Source organism: Sebastes umbrosus, chromosome 1 (assembly GCF_015220745.1).
Source record: "Sebastes umbrosus isolate fSebUmb1 chromosome 1, fSebUmb1.pri, whole genome shotgun sequence".
Classification (NCBI taxonomy): Eukaryota; Metazoa; Chordata; class Actinopteri; order Perciformes; family Sebastidae; genus Sebastes; species Sebastes umbrosus.
The window spans coordinates 14,217,556-14,243,014 of NC_051269.1; the positions used below are offsets into that span (position 1 = coordinate 14,217,556).

The following is a 25,459-nucleotide window of genomic DNA, read 5'->3' on the forward strand; positions in this document are numbered from 1 at the left end:
AAATAATTCTTTTTGAGAAAGTTAGCATCTTAAACTCACATTGTAAGCCAACCTCTCACTTTCTCTTTAGTTGCACTACACTAACTTTAGGGAGTCTAAAACATCATTCTTGGCATCCTCTCTGATAACTTGGACGATGAGTATATCATTATCCAACAACACTGACAGGACAAAATATCCTACATGCAGTTGTGGGCAGTGTGGTTGCGAATAAACCAGAGCTGCTGTGCGCGCACGGACAGACACACAGAGAGAGAGAGAGAGAGAAAGAGGGAGGGAGAAAGAGAGAGGAGAGGTGGAGAGATATCATCTCTCTAAACCCAACCAGTCAGTATCCCAAAAACACAAGAAGCGCTGGCGATCTTCAATGAAATCCCCCTCTCTTCTCTTTTGCTTCCGCGCTCTCCAAACTGACTCCGTCTGCGCGTAAAAACTTCCAGCTCAACCTCCTTCAGCATGAGCGGAGACAAACCAAACACCATGGATGTGCCACATGACGCGGACCAGACTAACTGAAGACACCGCTCAAAGTTTACCCCCTTTAGAGACCCACCGTGAAACTGACTGAACAAACTTTGCGCGTGTTTTTTCCTGCTTGCTTCCTCTGATTCCCACTTTTTACTTGTCGCCTGCCTGTTTCTGTTTTGGGATTGCTTTGGATTCCTGCGGTTGTTGTTTCTTTTATATGTTCATCCGAGGAGACGTGTAGTTGTTTCGGGGGTGGTCTATAAGGCTATAAGGAAAGGTGACATGCAGGTTCTCGGTTGGACCACAGTTCTCCTGTGCCAGTGGATCCTACGGAAGGTGAGTTTATTATCATCATCCTGAGAGGAGAAAACAAAAAAATACTCTTTTATTATATATATTAAACCTCCAGATGTGTGATGCGCGCTGCGTCTGGAGAGAAACATCTGCCTTCTCCATTTAGAGGGTCAGTTTCCTAGAAATCACAAATGCAGTAACATTTTTTATTTTTATTCAAAGTTTTTATATCTTCACGACAGCTGTTTAGACTACAAACAACACGTTTTTCTTTGTGCTTAATTATGTTTGTTAGTTTGCATAAACGAGTGTGTGACTTTTGGAGACCCATCTATCTCCAAAACGCGCAGATTTCTGCTGTCTGAGCGTTTCCTCCTTTATTCCCACTTAAGCAGCCCTTATCTATTTATCTATTTGCGCTCGCAGCAACTTCCTTTAATTTTTTCTTCAGAAGTTAAAACACGCCCGTGGCTTGTTTTATTATCTCTGCATCTCTATGTCAAAGAGTTTGTACATCTAGTTCATCTCCGATGCTGCTGGTTATGTGTGTTGCGCACACTCATCTTTGCGCATTATATTAAGAGTGTTTTCCTGATTGCTCTACACTGACAGTCATGCTGTAGTTATTATATACAAACACCCACACATAACAGAATACAATACTACAGCATACAATAGAAGGCAGTCTGTCCCAGCAGATACACACACCATCTGTATACTCAGTATGTCTTTTTGGCCTCAGCAAATAAAAAATGAAAGAGAATAAAAACATGACCTTTCACCATGATCCTCCTCTTCCTCCTCACCTCTCCTTCATATTTCCTCCTGCGTCCTGCTCCTTTTCCCTCTCTTTTCTCCTCCTCTTCCATTATGGATAACCATGCACCCTCCCACTGATTTCACTTGCTGTATCTTCAAATACAGTTGTAAAAAGATACAAGACTCTGTCAAATCTGTGTTTTTTTATGTTTTTGTTTTTTTTAACGAGGCTTAAAAAGTTGGATGGTTTGGAAAGTGGTGTTGTAGTGTTAAGAGCTGTGGGGGTGGATGGATGGGGAACTCTCACTGTTAACAGATTTGCTCAGTGGCCCACAGTATAGCCCTCATTCTCACCAAACACACATGATTTTTTAAGAAAAAAACACCCTGTTGGCTGCTGGCAGATTGGGGCTAGGTTGTATTGTGACAGGTAATAACACCTACGCTTCTTTTGAAGATTGAATGCAAATCATTTCTGCTGCGAAGTGGAACTGCTGTGCCTCTTCCTTGTGAGAGTGCAACTCTGGTTCAAGTATTAGGATCGACTTCGGTATTAGATTATATCAGCCGTGCTTTTCAGTAATGTGCCATTTGGAAATCGTTTTTCTTTTCCTTTTTTGAAGAGTAGGGGTGGGGAAAAAAGTGTCTTGTTTGTTTTTGTATTGCGGTGTAGATGACACAGTGATTCGGCTGACATGATATGACAAGTTGCATCCTTGGGAGCACTATTAGCTTGAGGGATTAATAAGTGAGGAGGTAAAGGAGGCAGTGAAGAAGTGAAGGCAGGTGAAATATTTGGTAAACAGAGAGGAGAAAAGGTGTAAGGAATCAGAGACACAGAAGTCAAGGGAGGGGAAGGAAGAAAAGGATCTCTCTAATTTCATTTCATAGTCTCTTTTAACAAAACCCAGCCCTAACTTAGAGGCCTGTTTAAGTACAGGTGTAAATGCACAAGTGAGCATTGGCCAAAAGAGGTGACTGGGAGAGAAAGTGAGAAAGAATCCTCTCATGACACCTTCAAACTCAATCATTTATATTTGTCCAACTGCTTTAAAATGTCAAACGTATTTTATAGATTATTTTTCCAAAATGTGTTTTGAAAAATTAATTTGTTTTAGCATACTCGGATAGGAGTGGGTTCCCACATTTGTATAGAAAAAATAAAATAAAATCCTGCATATGATGTCCAACGCTGCAATATTCAAATTTTTTCCACCTTGTGCTTTGAAACGATATCTACAGTAACAGCACTACAAAAGAAGAAAAGATGTGTGAAAAGCTCCTTTGCTGTTTTATGCTCCCAGTAGGAACAATAGCATTAGCCGGCATCTCAACCTGACAAAATCCTCTTATCTCCCCCCATAAAACAACTAGCTGTATACCCCAGGGATATTACAGCAACTGAGTCATTTTAATATCATTATACTGTATATCCTACTTCCCTTTTTGCAATCACGTCTCATATATTCTGCATAGCTTTGCATTTCAGTCTTAGTCCCGGTGAAATGTGTATGGGGAAATACAACCGCGTGTCTCTCCATGCCTCGTGTTCGTGCCCACAATATGCACTTATATTCAGGCCATTGTGGGAAACACACAATTGAGCCATCAGAACAGCAGGATCAGATGTTTTTTTTTTTTCCACCACGGATTAAACCAGGTGGTTGGTGGTTTGCCTCCCACTAGCCGTCTCTTCGTCCATCCATCTGTCCGTCTGTGGATCATCTAAACGGCCCAGTTTCAACAAGCAGGAAGCACCACTGGTCTGTAATCTGTGCAAATTATATTCTCCATTCACAAACCGATTAGATATGTAATCTGTTGAAACATGATGACAGAAGCAATCACATTACCGCTATATCTATTGCCTCTGAAATTGTTCCCAGAGATCAAAGCATTCTTTAACCTAAAAAAAAAAAAAAAATGGCACAGATTCATCCAGTGTTTTAATGGATTCTAACATGGTTTGCTTAAGGTTAAGCAACGATCCATTTTTATTTAATTTGTTTTCTCCCCTCTCAAAAGCCCTGTGCCCCATTTTTGACAACCCATTACTTTTAAAAATGAGTTATCACTTGCTTGGCGCAGTGAACAGTTCCACCTCAGGCTTTGTATCAGCCTTAAGGAGAGGGGAATTTAATTTAAACGGGTGAAGATGTCATATATTTTAGACTAATGTGAAATAAAACATCGTTATGGACGCGTGTGTTCTGCTTTGTACAAGCATCTGTCATCGCTGTTCAGGTTGTGGAGCTCATGTAGGACTGTAAACCTAAACATAATTGCACTTTTTGGTGATTTAATGAAACACTTTTTAAAATTTAAAGACAAAGTTGGGTATGTATAATAGCTGCATCATAATCCCACTGCTATTTTTGCAATTTCTAGAGGATCCGGTTATAATAATAATGAGGCATACAGCAGGCACAAGAGTAAATACTATGGTGCCAAAATTCAATTACAAACAACGGGTGCATCCTCTGTTTGACTGACAGCTCGACTACACCTGAGCTTCCAAGAAAGGGAGCATTATGTCTGAAATTATTGATAAGGCAATGGTATTATTTTTAAAGCACAAAGGGAAGAGAAACCCAGTACATATTCAGGAGCACTGGCAGCCACTGCAGCTGCTCCCTGCTGAACAGGCCTGATGTTGGTGTTTGGTTCTTTTCCTGTTGGAGCCACCAGTTCATGTTTGATATGCAGATGTTAAAGGTGTTCCTGGGTCTATATGTGAGATTTGGATACTATTCATTCATTGTAAATGCATTTCATCACTATTACTTAATTCATTTCAGTAATGATTTTAGAATGAATCCTCACCAGTAGCAGAAGTATTTACATACTTAATTTAAAGGACCAGTGCGTAACAATTAGGGGGATCTATTGGCAGAAATGGAATATGATATTAAGTGTTTTCTTTAGTGTATAATCACCTGAAAATAAGAATCATTGTGTTTTTGTTACCTTAGAATGAGCCGTTTATATCTACATAGGGAGCGGGTCCCCTCTCCACGGAGTCCGCCATGTTGCATATTTCTACAGTAGCCCAGAACGGACAAACCAAACGCTGTTAACTTTTCCTGCTTGTGCTCGAGTCGATAACGCTACTCGCTCCCGTCCCCGCCGCTCTCTCTCTCTTGCTTCACCACTCACTTTCCACATACACACACACTCTACGCTCTGGTTCTGCTCCAAATGACCTACGCTAGTCCTACTGGCGCTAGAGAGGGCCATTTGTGTTTTTTGCGCTGGCCATCGTAGCTCTCCAACACGCTTGGCACACTAGAGAGCTTTAGTTGGTTGCAATCTCCTCACCTCACCGCTAGATACCGCCAGATCCCACACACTGGACCTTTAAATAAAAGTAGCAGTGCCACTCTGTGAAACTACTCCATTACAAGTTCAACTCCTGCATTAAAACTGTTACTTAAGTAAAAGTATGCAAGAATTATTATCAAAATGTACATAAAGTAAGAAAGTACAAGTACAAAAAGTATTCATAATGCAGAGGAATTACCCCCCTGAGTGTTACTGTCACAGTGGGGAGGGCAGGCAGCAGGAGAACGACCCAACACACAGATGAAACAGATGAGTATAGGCAGCAGGATGAATGCAGTGATCTGTTGAAAATGGCTTACAGGCTGAGAGTCCAAAAGTATAAGCAACTATTTACGTACTAATTTATTTATTTTACTTTTTCCTCGCTTCCTAGAGGAGCAGTGAGCAATGGACATAAATGGAAGCTAGAAAACTCCAGCACTCTTGGGATTTTCAGAGCAATCTGAAACTTTTTCATGTCAAGGACTTCCAAAAATAGTTACAATAGACCACAGACCATGGATGCATATAAGAAGTTGTGCCCTCTGCTTTTGTTAGTAAGCCTATAACTAATACTATGTTAAATTACATTTATGTCGTGCTACCAACGCTACTAGCTACTGGCCGATAGCCGGTTGTTTGGGAACAGAGACGTAAATACAGTAAATCCACCACGGTACAGGCTTACAGCATACAGCCCATGGGTGTATTATAAGTTGATAAAAGTGATGAATTACAGCCAATATATACATTTTTACAGCCGCAGGAAGCTGGCAGAATCGGATATGTCATATGAGCGTGTAGGCCAGCGCAGTCCCGTGGGTCTGATGGATGTATAAAGAGGGCTACAGCGTTGGTAGCGGGTCCCTGTTCATTTCTATAAAAGTTGCTCAGTGGTGCATGAAGTAAAAAAAATGTGACTTCCGAGTATAAAATTAAATGTGTAAGTAGCATTTTACTGTCGTAGTTGGTCGAGGTCAAGCTAACCAATAGGTAAATCTATAACAGTGCATCATATTTTATAAACTGATCATATGTTTTGTATGTAAAATGTGAATCTGTAATGTTGTGGATTAAAAAGCACATTTCCCTCTGAAATAGTGGAGTAGAAGTATAAAGCAACATGAAATGGAAATACTTAAGCAAAGTACCTCAAGTTTGTATTTAAGCACAGAACTAAAGTAAGTATTAGTTACAGCCAACCACTGATTCTCACTTTAAGGTTGCTGCCACAGAAAAGGAACTACCGTAGGGTTTTATAGGTTTATACATTTTACTGCATACTTCATCCTTTTTTGTGTTATTTGTGTATTTGCTGCTGCAAGAAAGACAAGAGGAGAGTAAATCAGGAATATAGGATCAAGTTCATGTGTATGTCTAAAGTACATTTCATTCAAATATATCTCAAAGTGCTTTCAGAAATTTTTGAAAAGCAAAGATTGCACATAAATGTGAGAAGAACACAAATGAGAGGATTATAAAGGAGTGGACTTTTCATGTCCAGCCACTTAAAAATAAATGTGTCAGACATTTTTACCTTGTTTACTAAAGACCAGAGCTTCTTCACATCTCAGCATCTCCAACCAGCTCCTTTCTCGCCAGTCTGGAGCAGAGCAGATGTTTCTCAGGTTTAAATGCAGAGGTAGATCACACTTCGGGCAGACAGTAAACAGCTGGAAAGCGGGGCTGTGGTTTTTTTCGCTGTCACACATTGAGCTGGCTTTGGAACAAATTTTAGGGTTGGGTTCTTAAACTTCTAAAGACCCAGTTAGAACGTATTCCCAATCTGAGCCTACTGACCCGTCAATAAGTCTGTCTGTGCTACATTTGAGATGTTTTTCTCATATTACAGGCATTCCCGTTTTACATCAAAGCAGTGTTCAGTGTAATCAAGTTACACCGACAATTAAAAGGTCTATTAAAATGACAGAAACAATGAACAAAGGAGACTGTTTATTCTGTGTCACAATTTGATCATGAGGCAAAATAATATTATTAATATTTTTTGTAAATGTTAAATTAAATATGAAACAATTCATCCCTCCATTTAGTATTTTTTTTTCATTTTATTTAAAAATGTAGTTGATTTTTGTAGAGCCACAATCAGGAGAATTATTTCCACAATTTAGTTTGCATGCTTTTGGATAATAATGTCAAATTTAGATGGATTTACATAATTTTTTTGTGTCAAAAAAGAAAACAAAATAAAAAGTGATGATGGTGTAGATAAATATTTAACATGCACACTTCAGTTGTACGTTCATTTTTGAATATACAGAGTTGGGATAGAATTAAACATATTGGTGAAAAGTAATGTACTGTATGTCACTTAAATTAATTTTGCATTAGGTAAATATTGCCTGAGATGTTGTGGAAAACTATTTTGTGTGTTACAGGCTCAACTTGATCTGTTGCCAAACCATACAGTATATGTACAGTTCTGCACATTTGAGCAAAATATATAAGAAGTTAGTTAGTTTTACATTTTTGAATAAAAGTCTCTGATGAATTACAGGGTCATAATGCTACAGGGAAAGTCAGGGGACCACCAAAGTCATGATGATTCAACCACCGGCCGTCATGAATGTCTGTACAAAATTTCATGGCAACAGATGACATTGCCATCCTTAGAGCCAGGCTGTTAGCATGGTTAAAAATACCAGCAAAAAGAATGGGCTCCTGACCATGTAGCCCCGGTCACCTAATTAATATCTGCATCATAAGACCAATAAATGTTGATGGAGCGATGTCGGTCGTGCTCTGAATCTGCAAATCATTGAGCAGAAGGTGGCACAGGTCTATAATTGAGGCCCTGTGTACAAACACAGTTAAACTCCCCACAGTGAAATGATCTGTTGGCTCCCTCCATTCACCCTGGTAGTATCATCTCCTGTTATGCACAGTTGTACAGTGTACAAGTGGATATTTTACAGTGCTTTAGGCTTCTTGTGTTGAGGTATTTGCTCTCCTTTTATCCCAGGCCTTAGCTGTTTTTCATAGTTATTTCTAAATAAATGCTTTTTTAAATAGGACAAGGTACTCGCAGTGAGAAAAGACAGGGTTTTGTGAAAAATCAAGTTCATTTTTCTGTTTAATTCTACAAACTAGCCTCCAGCTGTCAGAAGAGTCTTGCTTTGGTTTGGATTGACTTGGTTGTGAATGCCAGATGGTGGGCTTTCACATAACTGCAAATAACGCTGGCAATTGGTTGAAGCTTTTATGTTGGAAAGAAAAACATGGATATCAGAGAAGCAGAAGCAGACAACTTGAATAAAACGCCTCCTCCTGTCTCGTCTGGGCTCTCGTGGAGTTCCAGAGAGCTCAAGTTCATATGAAATGATAAACAAAATGTCTTTCATATAGCAACAGTTTATGGCCGAATGGCAGTGAACAGATACAACAAAATGTGTTTCCATTTGTTTCTTGCTGAGTGATTTAATATCTTTACTGACTGATCTAAAAGTCTCTGAATTTGTGCTCTGTGTCGTTTTAAAATCAGTGGAACCAAATGGGACAATGAGAAAAATGTGTTAATCATGTTGCCTGCATATAAAACTTGTCACATGTAACTCTGACGGGATGAAAATGAGCTGAAATCATGCTGAAAACTGGAACATCTAAATGGTTGCACAGATTGTGTTTGCATAGTTCAGAGTTGTGTAGTTACTCTAAATACCATTCCAGGTATACAAAGCCTAATCAGAATATCCCAATGTCAATGTTTTTATGTTTTTTTTGGACAACTTATGGGAACGCTGGTATTTTTTAGGGTTTGGCTGCCCAGCCAAACAAAGACCCAAATAAACTTGCATTAAAGCAACAAACTGTTGCATAATGTTGAGGCTGTCATATCGTGAAGTGGTATAAAGTTTGTATCTCTCAGAAAGCGTGTAAGTCACGTCTCAGCTGATGAATTCAAAATCAATGTGTAGCACTGGTTTATTCGATTGAAGAGGGAGGCTGAACCTTGTGTCTCACTTCTTAAAAGATCTTGGGGGGGTTGTTAATATTTTCTTTAAACTCTTCCCTTGACTTAGAAAAGATCTGCCACACCCTCTGCAAAATGTCTAAACAGTGTTTGGTACAATTTGTGTAACCAATAAAAAAACAGTAATACTACAGTGGAGAAATAAAAGTAAAAGTCTTGCACTGTGTTACACCAGCTACTGTATACCCAAGTTCAAACGCAGCCTAGTTTGAACGTAATTTCTAACTTAGGTCGGAGTTTACGCTAGGGTTGCACTGATACCGATACCGGATTGGCTATCGGGCCGATACTGACTCAAATAGCTGGATTGGGTATCGGTGACAATAAGGCCAATCTATTCAATTCAGTTCTATGTTTATATAATACATACATTAAATACTGGAATTTGAATTCCTGTTTAAGTTTTGATCAATTTGTTTCTGCATTAAAAAGGTTTACACCTCTTAGTTTCGAAAATTTTTGACCAAGTTGAAGTAGGCAGTATATTTTTGGCATCGTTGGGCAAAAATGCCATAATAACCTTTCAGCATATTGTAATTCAAATGTTATGAGAAAAAAACAAAATTTCTGCTCCTCCTCATGGCTCTGTTTTCAGGCTTTAAAAAATCTACTAGACTTTGACCAATCACAGGTCATTTCAGAGGGAGAGCGTTCCTTTTGGCTGTGCTCCAGTCATGTGACCGGTAGTTTGGCGTTCCTTTAAGAGAATTAACAATGGCTACTGCGACGCAAACTTTCTAATTTTACAGCTGAACAGTACACTACAAGATGTTTCTGAAAACATTTGAGGCGAGAAATAGGCATTAACGTAACATAATATTGATTCATATTTGATCAGCGCTGCCTAGTTGAACCGTTTGCGAATGATTGACAGCCAGCTCTCATAGACAAATGACCTCAGATCAGCTCGGACTGCTTGTTTTCCTTTTCCAAGATCCCTGTGAAATCTTGCAGATGCCATTAGGAGCACCGGAGGACACAGAGGCACATGATTTTTTTTCAGGTTACCTGTTTCATGTACTACTCTCAGGATATAGGGACCGTTTTATAAAAATAACTTTTTTTAATCAGATTTGCTCCAATCTCGCCTACATCATCTTTAAGAGAGAACTTGCGTATAGCTGGTGCAACACACAGCTGCATTCAGAATCTCAATTTAAAGCTGCAGTGGGTAGAAATGGAGTAAATATGATTAAAAAAATTGTTTTTTTTATAAAACAGTCACTATATCCTGACAGTAGTGCATGAGACAGGTAATCTGAAAAAAATCATGTTCCTCTGTGTCCTCCGGTTCAGAAACATCTTGTAGTGTACTGTTTAGCTGTAAAATGAGAAAGTTTGAGATCTGTTGAGGAAATACCAAGCACCGCCCACCAGCTGGAGCACAGCCAATAGGAATGCTTTCTCTCTGAAATGACCTGTGATTGGCCAAAATCTCATGTCACGAGCTAGATTTTTTTAAAGCCTGAAAACAGAGCTATGAGGAGGTGCAGAAGTCTAGTTTTCTCTCAGAACACTTGAATTACAATAAGCTGAAAAGTTATTGTTATTGTCATATTATGCAAAATTACCTCTTTGAGAGTGTTATATTATTATATTATATTATATTATTACTGGATTAGTGTTACAGATGCATTCACAACGTGCGCAGCATTTTGATGTTGCAGACTCACAGAGAAGCTAATTTATACTACTTTTATATACTATTGGGTCGTTCAATTGTAAACAATGCATCATATTTTATAACTTCATTATATGTTTTAGTCTGTATGTAACATCTTAATCTCCAAAGTCAAATTAGCGTAGAATCAAAAACAACATAACTGAGTCACATAATCACTCTGTTTTCTTCATTATGGCGATATGCTCTTTTCAATGTAACAGTTTATGCATCTCCTGACTTTGTTAAAGAAGAAGGCTGAAATAAAATGTGGATTTGAGGTGAGAAAGAAAATAGTTCAGTTCCTCAATTCATTCATTCAATCCCAGTGGAAACAAACACAGTAAGGGGAGTAGCGTTTCAACATTCACTTCACAGCACAGGCTTTAACATAATAACATAAATATCCCTGACCTCGTGTTGGAAAAATTAGCTCTTGAGCTTCAGTGAAAACACAGCCAGACAGAGAAAGAAGCAGAACACCGGGCTCCACATCAGACCATGCCAGGCAGTTTCACTGCCAGGATAATCTGGAGAAGGGGGCCTGTGGACAGCTGCTGCTTCAACCCCAAGAGGGTCTCCCATCTCGTGGCCTGAGCCACCGCCCAGCCTCCAACACGGCTCTCTATGTAACTGCCAGCTTGGGCGGTGGAGGAGGAAGTGGTGATGTTGGAGGTGATTGTTGTAAGGCTGGGATGATAGCGAGCAAACAGGAAGTCTGTGAAACTCCATGTTGGTCATTGTTTTAGTTCACCCCGGTATCACGCCAAAGCGTGTAATAGACCACCTGGCCATCAGAGGATAGTGTGTCAGAGCCACGCTTAGCCTTGCTGAGGAGTGAATTAGGGCTGGGCGATGTGGCTTATAAATAATATCTCAATATTTATAGGTTATATCACCATATACGATATATATCATGTGTTTTTCTCTAAAATTACATAACTGTTTGATTTAACCCTTTGATGCATATGATCATACCAGCATGATCATTCTAGCAAACTAATCTGAATACTCTGAGGTGGTGTACTGTCATAGTGAAGTCATATTGGTCTTTGGAAATGTATTCGTATTGAATTTGACTAATTATTCACACAATTGAAATTTTTCTCCAACATACAATTTAATATTTATTCATTTTGTCTTATTTCTTTATGTATTATTGCCAGACAGACTGACTGACTTATAGAATTTATGTGAAAATAAATTCAAACCTTATCACATTCACTGGAAAATCACTTTTATTTTGAAATCAATTCTTGGTCACTTTTATTTGAAAAACACGCACAATATGCGCATCTATGCTCAGACACACAGTGTGTGAGCCGCGAGAGAAGCGGAACGGCAAAGCAAGTCTCATGCCGGCGGCTTAAAGAAATGACGTGACAATTAATATTTGTACTCAATATTAGCGATATAGTCATTTACAACATCCCACGTAGAATAAGCATCAATAAGTCGAGTATATTTGATCCATTGCCCAGCCCTAGCGTGAATATTACACGTGTGTATGAAGGTGCATGAACCAGCACGGGGCAACAAAACCACTCTTAGGTTTAGGCAACAAAACCACAAAACAATTTAATTAGGTTTAGGAAAATCATCATGGTTGACCTTAAATAAGTGCGTAAACTAAGTACAATACGTACAGAAACAACGTTACATCTTGTAACGTTGTTTCGTACGTACGTCTTGCACATTATCGTGTCATTCATACGCTTGTTTTTGTGACTGGTCTAGTTGTATCATTATGCTTTTCATTAATTCCTCCTCAGTGGCCTCCATACTGACTCAACTTGTGTTTCCTCTGCGTCCTCCGCTTGCTCTCTCCCTCTTTCTGCCTCTCCTCTCTGCCTGGAGTGAAGAGAAGGAGGCTGAGGGCAGAGCAGGCAAAGCACATATGGAGGTCCAGGTCAAGACAACCACAGCTGATCTGTCTTGAACTGAGCTCTACCCACACCGCAGAACACACACTCGCGTAGCATTTTAATGCGTCCTCGCCTGCCTCAATGGATGGGCTAGCATTATTACAATAGTACTGTGTATGACTCACCAAGCCTTATAGAGTGACTGTGGAAAATTGCTCCCTGAGAGGAGTTGTGGGGGGCAAAAAAGAGGGAATGCATGAGAAGGCGATAACACCTGAAAAGGAATCAATTTGAAAATATTACTCGTAATCTGTTTGCCGAAAAGATATGTGGCACAGACGCGCATGCATTGAATGGAGCTATGATGAAATGAATTATCCCCGAGCAGAGGCGTAAACACGTATACAACCAGGAGGTAAAATCCAGGAATGCAGGGTACACGAGTACCCGATTGTTCATGTTGTCATGACCAAGGTGTGATAGACAAAGAGCTTATCTCTTACACAGCAATTACCATTGAGGTACTACAGCCATGATGGCAGAGGGGAGAAAATGAACACTTAGCTGCAGCCGATAAAGGGACATTACAGCTGGGTGTGTCGTGGCCCTGTACCGCTGTCTGCTGAGAGGGCACACATCCATCACCTCACCATATCCTCCTGAACAGAGGAGAAGGGCGGGGGGGGGGGGAGCTCCACAACTTCTTATGTCAGCTCACTTTTTAAATGTTGACTTTAACTCAGTGAGGCCAAAATGTTTCAGTACACTTTTAAATATTTGAGTTTCTCAGTGTTTTGTGCAGGAGTTACTTACTGCAGTAGGGCTGAGTATCTGTACTTTTTTGGTACCGACTCAATTGTACTGAAATTATCATTGAATGTCTGGTACGATTCGTAATCTTGTTTACTGATTGACTGATCAGATATTTCCTTATTTAAATCCCTTTTTTTTTCCTATTTCAGACTGCATTTTATTTCAACAAACGTCTTGTACTGCTTGTTTTTAGCACGGGTAGAGGCACGGCTCTACTGAGGGCAATGTTGGTCAGTCCACCACTTTGGTCCAGACCAAAATATCTCAACAACTAGTGGATGGATTAACCTGACATTTTGTGAAGACATTCATGATCCCCAGAGGATGACTCCATATGACTTTGGTGATCCCTTAAAGGACCAGTGTGTAACAATTAGGGGGATCTATTGGCAGAAATGGAATATAATATTATGTTTTCTTTAGTGTATAATCACCTGAAAATAAGAATCGTTTTGTTTCTGTTACCTTAGAATGAGCCGTTTATATATCTACATAGGGAGCGGGTCCTCTTCACGGAGTCCGTCACTTTGCACCGCCATGTTTCTACAGCAGCCCAGAACGGACAAACCAAACTCTGTTAACTTTTCCTGCTTGGGCCGGAGTCGATAACGTTGCCGCCGACCGGAGTGAGCGCTACCTTGCTTCACCACTCACTTCCGACGTAACCACAACAACTGGCTCTAGAGAGGGTCATTTGCATTTTTGTGTCGGTCACCGTAGCTCTCCAACACGCTTGGCACACGGGAGAGGCTTCAGTTGGTTGCAGTCTCCTCACCTCCCCGCTGGATACCGCCAGATCCTACACACTGGACCTTTAAGAAAACCATGTTTATATTTCTCAAAGTATGGTGACATCGAAAATAAATATTATTATGGTATTGTGCTGAAACTCATTATACTGGCACAAGTATTGAAAAGTTGTAAGTTATTGTCAATCAAAATACTTTTTTAGTAATGCATTCAACTATTAGTTCCCCTCTCCAATGGGGTTTTGTTGTTGTTGTCCTCTTTTGCATGACTTAATGAGTAAAGCAGCAGGGGGAGTTATTGGGTGTAAAGTGGTCAGCCCTACTTTGGATTGCTCCACTTTGAGAGGTCCCCAGTCATCTTCGTGATGTGAGCTCTGTGTTTATCTCTCTCTCTCTCTCTCTCTCTCTCTCTCTTTTTCCTGGCTGCGAGGAGCAGAGTTGAGCTTTGGAAATAAATCACATCAGAATGGACGCTTGGCTCCTGATGATGGGCACCGTATTTGTTTCATACATGCATGATGAGTAGCTCAGCTCTCGGCGGGGGCCACCAGTTATGGCATCACGCCGCTGCCCGTGGTCAATGTGTTGCCTAGTCTCAGCTCCCCCCCTGGGAGAAAACACACGCTGTGCTTCATACTTTTGCCGTTTGATATAGCAGTGTGTATTCTGATGCGTTCACTTGTGTTTACTGGTGCGAGAGACGAGCATGAGAACTGAACACGAGCTCACACAGCGCTGAATTGTAGCAGAAAACAGACAGGTTGTGTGTGTGTGTGTGTGTGTGGCTGTTTATGCGCACAATTTCTAATTACCTCTATATGTACTGTATAGATGCACGTGTTTGATTTATTTTCCCTACACATGCACACAATATTTGTATATGAGTGTAGCGCACATACTGTAGTATTGGACATCCTTGGGTTTTCACACCGTCTTATGATTAATAGTGACACACCTGGGGGAGATATATAGAATAGGATTTTGTGCTTGTAATGAAATATTAAGTGTAATCCGAGTGACACCAAATATCATAACTCATGGTGCAGACGGCAGAGAACGCTCAGGGTCAGCTCAGTGTGAAGACCCCGCCACAGATGGGACCGTGGAAGAGGGATTATTATTTTTTTTTATATCATTTTTTAATATCTCCGGCGTGGCTTGTAATGCATTAATTCAGACATGCATTGAATTTATTGGAGAACTGAGGCAGGGTGAGAGTAAAAAAACAGAGACATTGGTAACCCAGCTAGAATGGTGACCCCTCCGGTAAGCCTCGGTATGCACCGAACCTCAGCATCTTAATAAATAAAAGATCCTGCGGAAATCCGCCGCACATACAAGAATCTCAGGGATTTGATGTTTTTTTTTTAAGAAGACATGTAATAATGGAGTCTTGTTTGCGTTCTTGTTTGTCCTTTCAGGATTTTAGGAGCTACATGGGATGCATTATTGAGATGAAAGCAAGACAATGTGCTTGTACAAGCTTTTTTATTCGGATTTGCTTTCCTGCCCGGACTGTTTTCCCATGTCAAAACTTTCTTTATAGATATTGTTTCCTGGACTCCAGCTTAATGGAGAGTGGTCGGGAGATTTCAGGGGAGAAGCGAGCACTCCGCACAACCATTTGGTCACAGATCGCTCGCACCTCTCTCAGTCTATTTCTCTGTCTTTCTCTTTCTCACCGTCTTTCATCTTACACCTCTCTCACCTGCCACCTGCCTGTCAAAACCGTCACAATCGAGCCTCTATCCTTCACTCCGTCGCCCCCATTTCTCCTCTTGAATGTTTTTTCTACTTCCTCTTCGCTGCTGCTACCCCCTCACCTTGATACTGGTCATGCCCGGCCCTGCAACTACTTTTGTGTCTGATTAAAATGTAGCCCTGGAAGAAATAAAATATGTGAGGAGAATATCATAGTTTCAGCTTCCAGCTCCTCGCGCTCTGATAGCTTGGTGCTGCTGGAGACGAGATTTGCGTTTTTTTTATTTTTCCTTTTTTTTTTTTTTTCTCTCCTGGTGCTTTCTGGCTCCAGTCACCATGTCTCTCTCTAGGTGTTTCTGGATCAAGACATGGCAGTTCTCGCTGCTGAATTATATAAAATCTCTGCTTGGTTTTTAGTTAATTAGCCCGAGCAACGACGAAGCAGGGGGGATGGGGAGATTGACGGCGAGAGGGAAGGAGCAGTGTGTGCGGAGGCGGCGAGGGTAGACTTTTTCTTCCTTTAACTTGGTCCAAGTTGGCCCAGAGGAGGTTGCTGGTGTGAGGGAGTCTAGGTCAGGGCTAAGGAAGGAGACGAGTGCAGAGCAAACTGAACTTGGGGCTGTGTGGGCAAAAGGGAAAGATCAGAAAATAGTCTTGCATTTTAACTGCCCTCGCATTGGCAAGTTTAAAATACAATACTCTATACTGTAGGGCTTAGCTGTCAGCGTGTGTTAGAGGACCTTTTCATGTGTGTTTTGATGTTATTACAGATTCTGAACAAGGGAATTATATATTGAAGGGCTGTAGCTGCCAGTGAGGAAGTTACTAATATGTGAGAAACAACCCACAAATTTAGTTCACTCACTGCGGTCTGACAAAGCTCGCTATGTGTTTGTTTGGGTTAGAGGCAACATCAGCTGGTGTAGACCAAAATCTCTTTGTTGATGAGTGGATCCACCCTGGGCTGGACCGGCCATCTGGCACACCGGCCACTTTCCCGGTGGGCCGACGTGCCTTTTGGGGCCGACACAACTATCTTTTTTTTTTTTTTTCGTCTGACCGGCTCATAAAACAGGTAGATTGGCCCATTGTTTTTTTCTTGAATTGCCACTAGGCTGATAATGATAAACGAAACATGCTCTATATGAATGTGTGTGCTCAGCTGAGAGTTTGTGTCCGTGGAGAGTCGTCTTCAGTGTTTGACAAATATTAGCAAAGTAATTGATGACAAAACACATTCAGAATTTGCATTGGTTGCACAGACGGGGGACATCCTCATTAGACGGGCTACTTCGGAGAACACCGGCAGCAGCAAGTTGACGATTGCGCAGTAGGCATTAAAAAGCCCACTGAAAATGCTGCATTTTCCATATAAGCCACACAGACGTTTATGGGCTTATATCTTTATTTACATTAACCATCATTGTGGCATGTCTTGATTAACTTGCAGCAAAATGTAAATCTGTCAATCTTAATGTTAATGTCTCAATGTTACATAGGTTTTCCATATGAGACTGTCCTCATCAGGTAAATGACGTTTGCTCCTTTTGCGGTCATGCAAATAATGACTGTTTCTCTCTTTGAATCAATGACAGAAGTAGTGAGCTTCTGAAGTGAGAGAGCTGGGTGGATAGTTTAGACGTAGAAACTTTGGTTCGCATCCTGTCTCCATGATCACTATTGTATCTTTCCCTGACCTTAACCAATGACCTTGTAGTGAGATTGTTTTTTGATAACTGTTTCCAAGGAGAGGAACAAACTTTCTATCTCAACTTTTAAGGCAACATTAGTGTTAAGTCCTTAAAGTGTTCAGAAATATGGACATTTAAACGTCTAAAAGTCCCTGACAACTGGGGTTCTCTTACCTTCACTAAGAGGCTGAATTAGGTGTTTCAGGTAGGGGGTCATAGGTAGGTAGTCATAGGGGTAATTTTGTGAAGCACTGACAGACAATAGCCGTGTACCTATTCACATATTTTTATTCGCATTTTGAAGCATTATATTAGAAAAGCTGTATAGAAATGCCAAAATTCGATAAAACTGCAAAAGGTTTTTACGCTCGCTTGAGGTATTTTTTTTGTCTTTGTCGAAAAAGAGTTGACGTGCTAAATGGGATATGGAAATGCTTTTGTTGGATACATTCTGATGTAGTGAAGATTTAACTCACATTACTGATCAGCTGATCAGTCACATCACATTCAAATATGAATCAATATTATGTTACTGTAATGCCTATTTCTCGCCTCAAATGTTTTCAGAATCATCTTGTAGTGCACGGTTTAGCTGTAAAATGAGAAAGTCTGTGCCGCCGCCGCCATTGTGAAATCTGATGACGGAACACTAAGTTCCGGTCACATGACTGGAGCGCAGCCAATAGGAACGCTCACTCAATGAAATGAAAAGAGCCATGAGGAGGGGCAGAAGTCTAGTTTTCTCTCAGAACACTTGAATTACAATATGCTGAAAGGTTATTATGGAATTTTTGCCCAATGATGCCATAAATATACTGCCTACTGCCACTTTAATATAACTTTCCTTTCCTTTGTAAGACCTTTATGTACCATCAGAACTAGCTAGCTAACAACAAATCAACTCTTCTCTCAAACCCAGCGGATGAAACTTCAGGTTATGACAGAAATTCAGACTCTGGCCTTAATAAAGAAAGCTGCAGTCCACGTCGTCACTCAGTCTGTGTCACATCTGGATCTCACACGCTTATGTCCCCCCCCCCAAAAAATAGCTTTCTCTTTGTGTGTCCTGGTCAGAAAAAAACGCAGATGGAATCAGTTTCCTGAAGCCCCAGTTCACTTTGCTCACCAGATGTCACCCTCCCCTCGGCAGACACTTGGACCAGACCCCAACCTGCATGTAGCGACATGACCAGTCAGTGACAGTGACATAATGTGGCACCTAGAGAAACAGACAGACAGAGAAAATGAGGGCTGGGAAGACGTGACAGACAGACGGAGGAGCAGACACATATGCTGCACCAGCGAGAGGCTGCATGTCTCTCTGCAGTCGGCTTTGCTTCTGTATGTTCAGCTGAGGGGAGTGTGAACAATGTAATGCAGCATAAACAAGGAGGGCATCAGCAGAATCAGTGCAACTCCCCCGAAGGACCAGCCGGGCAATGCTGATCAAACTCTTCTTCCTCTCCTTATGACTTTGGGCAGAGCAGTTGGCAACAGTATAACCTTAAACTCTCAGTGCATGTCTGCTGGAGTGAAGTATGTTGCATGAGTGACTGCGTGAAGTTCAACTAACTACAGTTTAGGGATGGAAAAACAGTGAACGCTTGAATGAATCAAGTTAATTTGCGAGCTCTGTGATGCATTCGACTCATCCTGTATACACTACAGGACTTTACAAGTCTTCATTTCTTTCATTCTGTTTTTATGTTACAAACTTTTCAGTTGTAAACCAATGTCCTATTTTCTATGTTTACTGAATTTAAAGTCCGAAATTAAATTGTTTGGGGTTTTTGTTCTGCTACAGGATACAGATCCGCTCTGTAGATTACGTGTCCTGTGTGCTATGTAGAGAAAAAATACCAGAAAGGGAACTATTTATATTTCATATTTTTGGTTTCACGACGTTGTGCCCAGTCTGCTCAGACTGTTGCTACTTAGTCTACATAGACAGACGTGATTTGCATTTGTTTGTTTACATAGTCTCTTCATTCTCCTGCTGGTTCAGCTGTCAATCAAACACAGACACTGGCCCGCCCACTCAGAGGCCTCTGATGACTAAAGGAGCATTTCTCCTTCTCAAGTACTCCTTCTCTTCTCATGATCTTTAAAGACCTTTTTATTCATTTTATACTATTCTTTATTCTTTCTTTAAATCTGCATTAGCTTCCACTACTTGGTTGCTAGTCCTCCTGGAGTTCATATCTTTCTTTTGCATAGATATTGATTTTTGAATACAAAAAGGCAGGACTTTGGTTTTAATTTGGCCTTAAAGGGATACTTTGCCGATTTTCAACCAGCTCTGTGTCATCGCAGTGTGTGCAGGTGAACTGTGTTTGGTTCCCTCCAGGCACTGGCAGCACGAGGGGAGGCCGGGCGCTGTTTGTTTGCACACAGTGCCCACACAGTGATGACACAGAGCTTAAAAAATTGCTAGATTGCGAGGTGGATCTAGGATGGCATGTTACTTGTTCCACCACTTTGATTCGGACCAGTGGGCAACCTCAGGTTCTGAAAATACAGAAGTGACCTAAACTTGCATTATTTCTAATAGCCAGCAGGGGGCGACTCCTCTGGTTGCAAAAAGAAGTCTGATTGTATAGAAGTCTATGAGAAAATGACTCTACTTCTCACTTGATTTATGACCTCAGTAAACATTGTAAACATGAGTTTATGGTCTCAATCGCTAGTTTCAAGTCTTCTTCAATACAGCATGATGTTCATTTAGTAAATTATGGTCCCATTTAGAGCCAAATAGATCATAAAGCAGGGTATGCTTTGGGGCATGGCTACCTTGTGATTGGCAGGTCGCTACCACTGCATTGTCGAGACTGGGAGTTGTCCGCGTTTTCATCGTACAACTTTAACCCTTTCAGAGTGTGTTTTCAATGCATGAAAGTTAATTATCACCTTTTTGGTCGCCTAAAAATGTCTTACTCAGCGTTCGGTTGTACTTAGCGCCACCCTCTTGTGTCACTTCTGGTTGCAAAAAACATCACCAAGATGGCGATGGACAAAATGCCGAACTCAAGGCTTCAAAACAGCAGTCCACAAACCAATGGGGTGACGTCACAGTGACTACGTCCACTTCTTATATAGAGTCTATGTTTCAGACTGAATATCTCAACAATAACTGGATGGATCGCATGAAATTTTGTGCAGATATCTATGATTCCCAGATGATTAATCATAATGACTTTGGTGATCTCCTGACTTTTCCTCTTACGTACACCATCATGAGACATGTTGACATTTTTGGGGGTTTTTTTATGAAATCTTTTAACAATTCTTGGATGCAATGCAATGAAAGTTAGTGCAAACGTTCATATTCCCCTCAATTGTAATCATTTTGGTTTTCCTTTAACATTTTATCTAATCAGCAAATTATAGCATACTGACATGCTAAACTAAGATGGTGACAATGGTAAACCATTAAATATCAGCAATTTAGCATTGTCATTGTGAGCATGACGCCATCGTTGGCATTTAGCTCACAGCTTTTGCAGCCTCACAGAGCCGCTAGCGTCTCGTTTAGTACCGTCCTTCACCACTTCTACTACCTCCTCCTCCTCTATACTCTTCAACGTTATCCCAAGACCTCTTGTTTTCCAGGTGTTCATTTCCTTTATATATTTTTTCTCTGCCACTCCTTAAGGTTGGATGTTTTTCTTGTAGTTGAGATAAGCAGGCCAGCGTGATCTCGTGTCTTGCTACATCAGACAGCAGAGTATTGAGGGGCCGGCTTCGTATCCTGATGGCCTGCTGAGCCACATAAATCAAACACATGCACACACAAGGACAGAAAGAAAGAGATTAAAAAGATATCTGTGAGAGATTGACTACCCTGTTGCCTTGTAAAATAGAACTGGCAAAAGGTTGAAAAAAAAAAATACTAGTGTGTAGTCTGGTATCAAAAACCCCCGTGTAGACCTTGAATGAGAGTAAACGCTCGCTTCGAGAGCGACACACCCAGAATTTATGGCGTCGTTTACTATCTGGACATTATTCTTGAGATGGACTTGACTTAACCTTAGAGTAATATCGAAAAATGATGCGTCCACAAATTGTGCTCCTACATTAACTGTGCGCCTCAAGGTTTATCACATCTTACAAAATCTCATCAGGCAAAGCAATTTGTATTTAACTGGATGTGCATTATTTGGAGATTGCCACATCCACTAAATAGAGATTAAAATGAGATTTACAAATGAATGCTGCTGATAAATGTTTTTTGTAATTTTCTCCGATGTTTAATCCACGAGGTCAGTGCTTAACACAAGCCGCGCCGTGTCACCCATATCAATTCTGTAATTCACATTCCACCCCCGCCATTTTTATATCAGATACACTACCTGCTCCATATTTTACAGGACATAGATTATAAAAAGGCTTTGAGATTTAATGCGTGTTTCTGACCATTTCCAAGGTCTTAAACCTTGTTTTTTTTTACCAGCTACCAGCTGCACCAAACACCTCTGGTGTCTTTATGCCTCTATAATGATTTCTATTTTGGCGAGGATTGATTTTCATCTCTGATAACAAATGTTCTTTGTTGAGATATCAACCCACCCTCCCGTTTTCATTTACCACGTCTGATGTAGCAAAGATTAGATTCTGTTGCCAAATGGTTTAGTTAATGATTTCATTCTTGTTCTTCATTGAGATATCAAACCCCTGCGTGTCTCCTGTTCATTGTAGAGAAAGGAGATTACAATCTGTTGCCGAATAATTTCGGACTTGTTTTGTGGATTGAACGCCATGTTAGATAAAGAGGTGACGATCCTTTAAGTCTACATGTAGGCCTACGTGCAGCGTGTGACACCATTGCTCGATCGAATTCTCTTCTTTCTTTTTTGTAGGTGCCACAAAAATCTGGAGAATTATTTGGCAGGCAGATAATTGAATGACGTAACTTTACAATGCGGTATGCAAAATATGCAAGACAGGCTCTTCATTAAGACAGTGAAGTGGATGTTTGGGATGAGTCAGTGTCAGTATGTGGAAACATTAGCATCATAAATATGTCTCACCAACAATAAATTAACGATTATTTAGTGTTAAAGCTGTTGTGCAAAGAGATTGTTTAAAAGGGATTGTAATACTACGACTTATTTTGTATTTTTTTAAAGCAATGCTTATAATTAAATATTGATATTTGTGGTTTTTGGCAATCACCCGTTATATTTAATATCCATCTCTGTGTTCTGTAAACTCTCTATGATACTTTTGAACTTAACTATTGATCTGTTTTTCAGTCAGTTTTTTATTTTATAACAAGCCTGTCATTTTTTTTTAATAAAAGGAGACATCAGAGAAAATGTTGTGTAGAGTTCTGTGAGTTTGTGTAAAATTAGCTCGTCCTCACGAGTGGTTTCTGTAATGTTATGCAGCGACTGGCTCAGCTGACAGTTTAATCAGTGATGTGTTTCATTAATTTAGATTCAGTCATCTGCTTTTTTTGTTAGTTAGTTTTGTTAATGTTAAGTGGCCTCTGAAGGAGTCATTTTTCATTCATAGCATGTTGTTCAGACAAATGGGATAAAATAGTCACTATATTAAAGGAAAACCTTCATTTGTTTTTTGGTAGAGGAACTTTACTTGTTTTCTTTATGTGTTGTTATGATCTAAAATGCTAAATAACTGAAAGTAGTTTGGCATAAGAGGCTGTGATTTCATTTTACAACTTAAGTGTTGCTATACAAAAGTGGAGGAACACATAACCAATAAAGTAACCGTATTCTCTGCCCAGAAATACAGTGTGTCCACAGTGCATTTACTGCGTCTTTTTTTGGCTTTGAAGGAGGTTTGCCCAATAAGGACTCTGTATTTTAAAAAATGGCACCAGAACAATTTAAGAAAGTCATTAAAGGTTTATTTTTATCTCCCCAGTGTTTTCCTAATGGATTATCTCTGTAAATTGCTTACTAATAATACGTTTTTATTGATGATATAATAATGAGAATCTTAATACTAATTCATCACTTTGTCTACTTGCATATTTGGATGTCTGCTAGTGTGTTTGTGTAATCTTCTCTTTTTCTTTTTTTCTTCTTCTCTCTCTCTTTACCATCCTCTGAGGTTTTTTGTACCTCTCCATCACATTTGTTGTTGCTTATGTAATATCAACTTGTACCTTTTTTTTATATGTGCAAACAAATAAAATAAAAAAATAACATCTTCTTAGCGTCAAAGGAAAAGGTGGAGGTGGTGCAGCAGTAGAGGTGACCGTAGAAAGAACATCCACACTGCATTTTATTTTGCAGAATTCTCCAAACACTATTTTTTGTGACGATCAATGCAGCGGCTCGTACACACAGTAACCTAAATTTAGTTTTGGCTACTCTCTTGTAACAAATTGACATTGTGTGGATTTGTTAGAATTCTGGCACTAAGTGTTAAGTTTTCAATCAGCGGCTAATTGGGGAAAGTCCGGGGGGCTGTGAACAGCTTTACCAAGACCACCAACACGTGTAAATAAAGAGCGGGCCACTGCTGGCTGTATTGACTTGAGGGTGTATTGGCAAAGCTAACAGAGTGTTTGTGGGTTAATTTGCCCCTTGAGACCGAGCCAACTGTAATGAGACAATCTGGAAAGCTCCGTCGTCCCCCCTGGTCACTCTCGAGGCCTCTGGAAAGGCCGATAGTTTAGAAGTGTGAACGGAAAGTTGCTGTCGACACTGTGGAGAAGACGGGATGACTCCGAGACAACAGAGTTTTAGATTCATATGTTTGGGATTAAAGGGGGAGAGAGCGATGTGGTCTTCTTTCCTCATCACACTTCTGTAACTCTTTGTCTTAACCTGTGGAAGGAATGAACATTCACTAAAGTAGTGTACAATTCTGAATTATATACTTACGTATATGCTTCTTCTTTTTCTCCACATTTAAGTATATAAATAAATATTGTACTCTTCACTCCAGTACATTTATCTGACCGCTTACTCATTGCAGATTCAAATTTTGCAAATCTGTAATCAACATATAAAATATGATGCATCGTTATACAGTCAATGAACAGTACTGTGCATAGAATAACTAGAATTCGCTCCACCTCGGCCAGCTATAATACTGTGCAAATGTTAATGCATCAAACATAATCATCCAATATTATAACATTATAATATTATAATATTAGCACTGTGAATGAGGACATTCTGCCCGCATTTGGTACTTTATGCTGTTCATTTTGCTGATAATACTTTTACTTAATTACAGTTATTACAGTTTTAAATGCAGGATTTTTACTTGTAATGGAGTATTTCTTGAGATTACTGCTTTAATAAGGTAAAGGATGTATGTATATATATATATATATATATATATGAATACTTCTTCCTCCACTGATCTTAACACCCCAGATTTTCACTTTTAAAGGTTTTAAAATGATTACCCTTGGTGGTATCAAGCCATGCAGATAGTTTTTGTATGTTTTTTTTTAGTTTGTGTTTACCAAAGAAATAGTAACTAGAGCATTGGGCCTCTTGCAAGAAATTTTTTTTATTCTTGTCTAAACTTTCTCTATCTTTTTTTCGTACTGTGTGCCACTTCAGATTTTGCAAACGCTCCTAATTTCATATAACTGTGTAAATGACCAGCGTAAACATGATGAATGCCACCTGCGCGGAAATAAGCACGTGTTCAGAAGAATTGTGAATTAGCCTAATTAACGCCCCAATGATACCATATAAGGCTACGCACCATCCATCTGTCTCTGCCAATATAGCCGTACGCAATTTGGGGTCATAGTCAAGTCAGCACACTGACACACTGACAGCTGTTGTTGCCTGTTGGGTTTGAGTTTGCCATGTCATGATATGAGCATATTTGTTATGCTAAATACAGTACCTGTGAGGGTTTCTGGACAATATTTGTCATTGTTTTGTGTTGTTAATTTATTTCCAATAATAAATATATATATGCATTTGCATAAAGCAAGCAAATTTGCCTACTCCCATGTTGATAAGTATTAAATACTTGACAAATCTCCCTTAAAGATACATTTTGAACACATAAAAATGTGCGATTAATCACGATTAACTATGGACAATCATGCGATTAATCACGATTCACAGCCCTACTTCAAAGTAACGAAATATTCAATTCATTAGTGGAACACTTTTTCACTAATGGATAACAGCAGACTAATTGCACAT

General features: G+C 39.9%; 1 protein-coding gene across 2 annotated transcripts in view; it reads left to right on the forward strand.

Annotated features, from left to right (window-relative positions):
• The first annotated feature begins 306 nt into the window (after positions 1-306).
• Positions 307-25,459, forward strand: part of LOC119497234 (neurexophilin-2) — a 52,287-nt gene continuing 27,134 nt past the window's right edge. For both annotated transcript variants that reach the window (XM_037785238.1, XM_037785325.1), the window contains exon 1: positions 307-804. In XM_037785238.1, the coding sequence (XP_037641166.1) occupies positions 751-804 (54 nt within the window). In that variant the 5' untranslated portion in view covers positions 307-750. The remainder of the gene's footprint in view (positions 805-25,459) is intronic.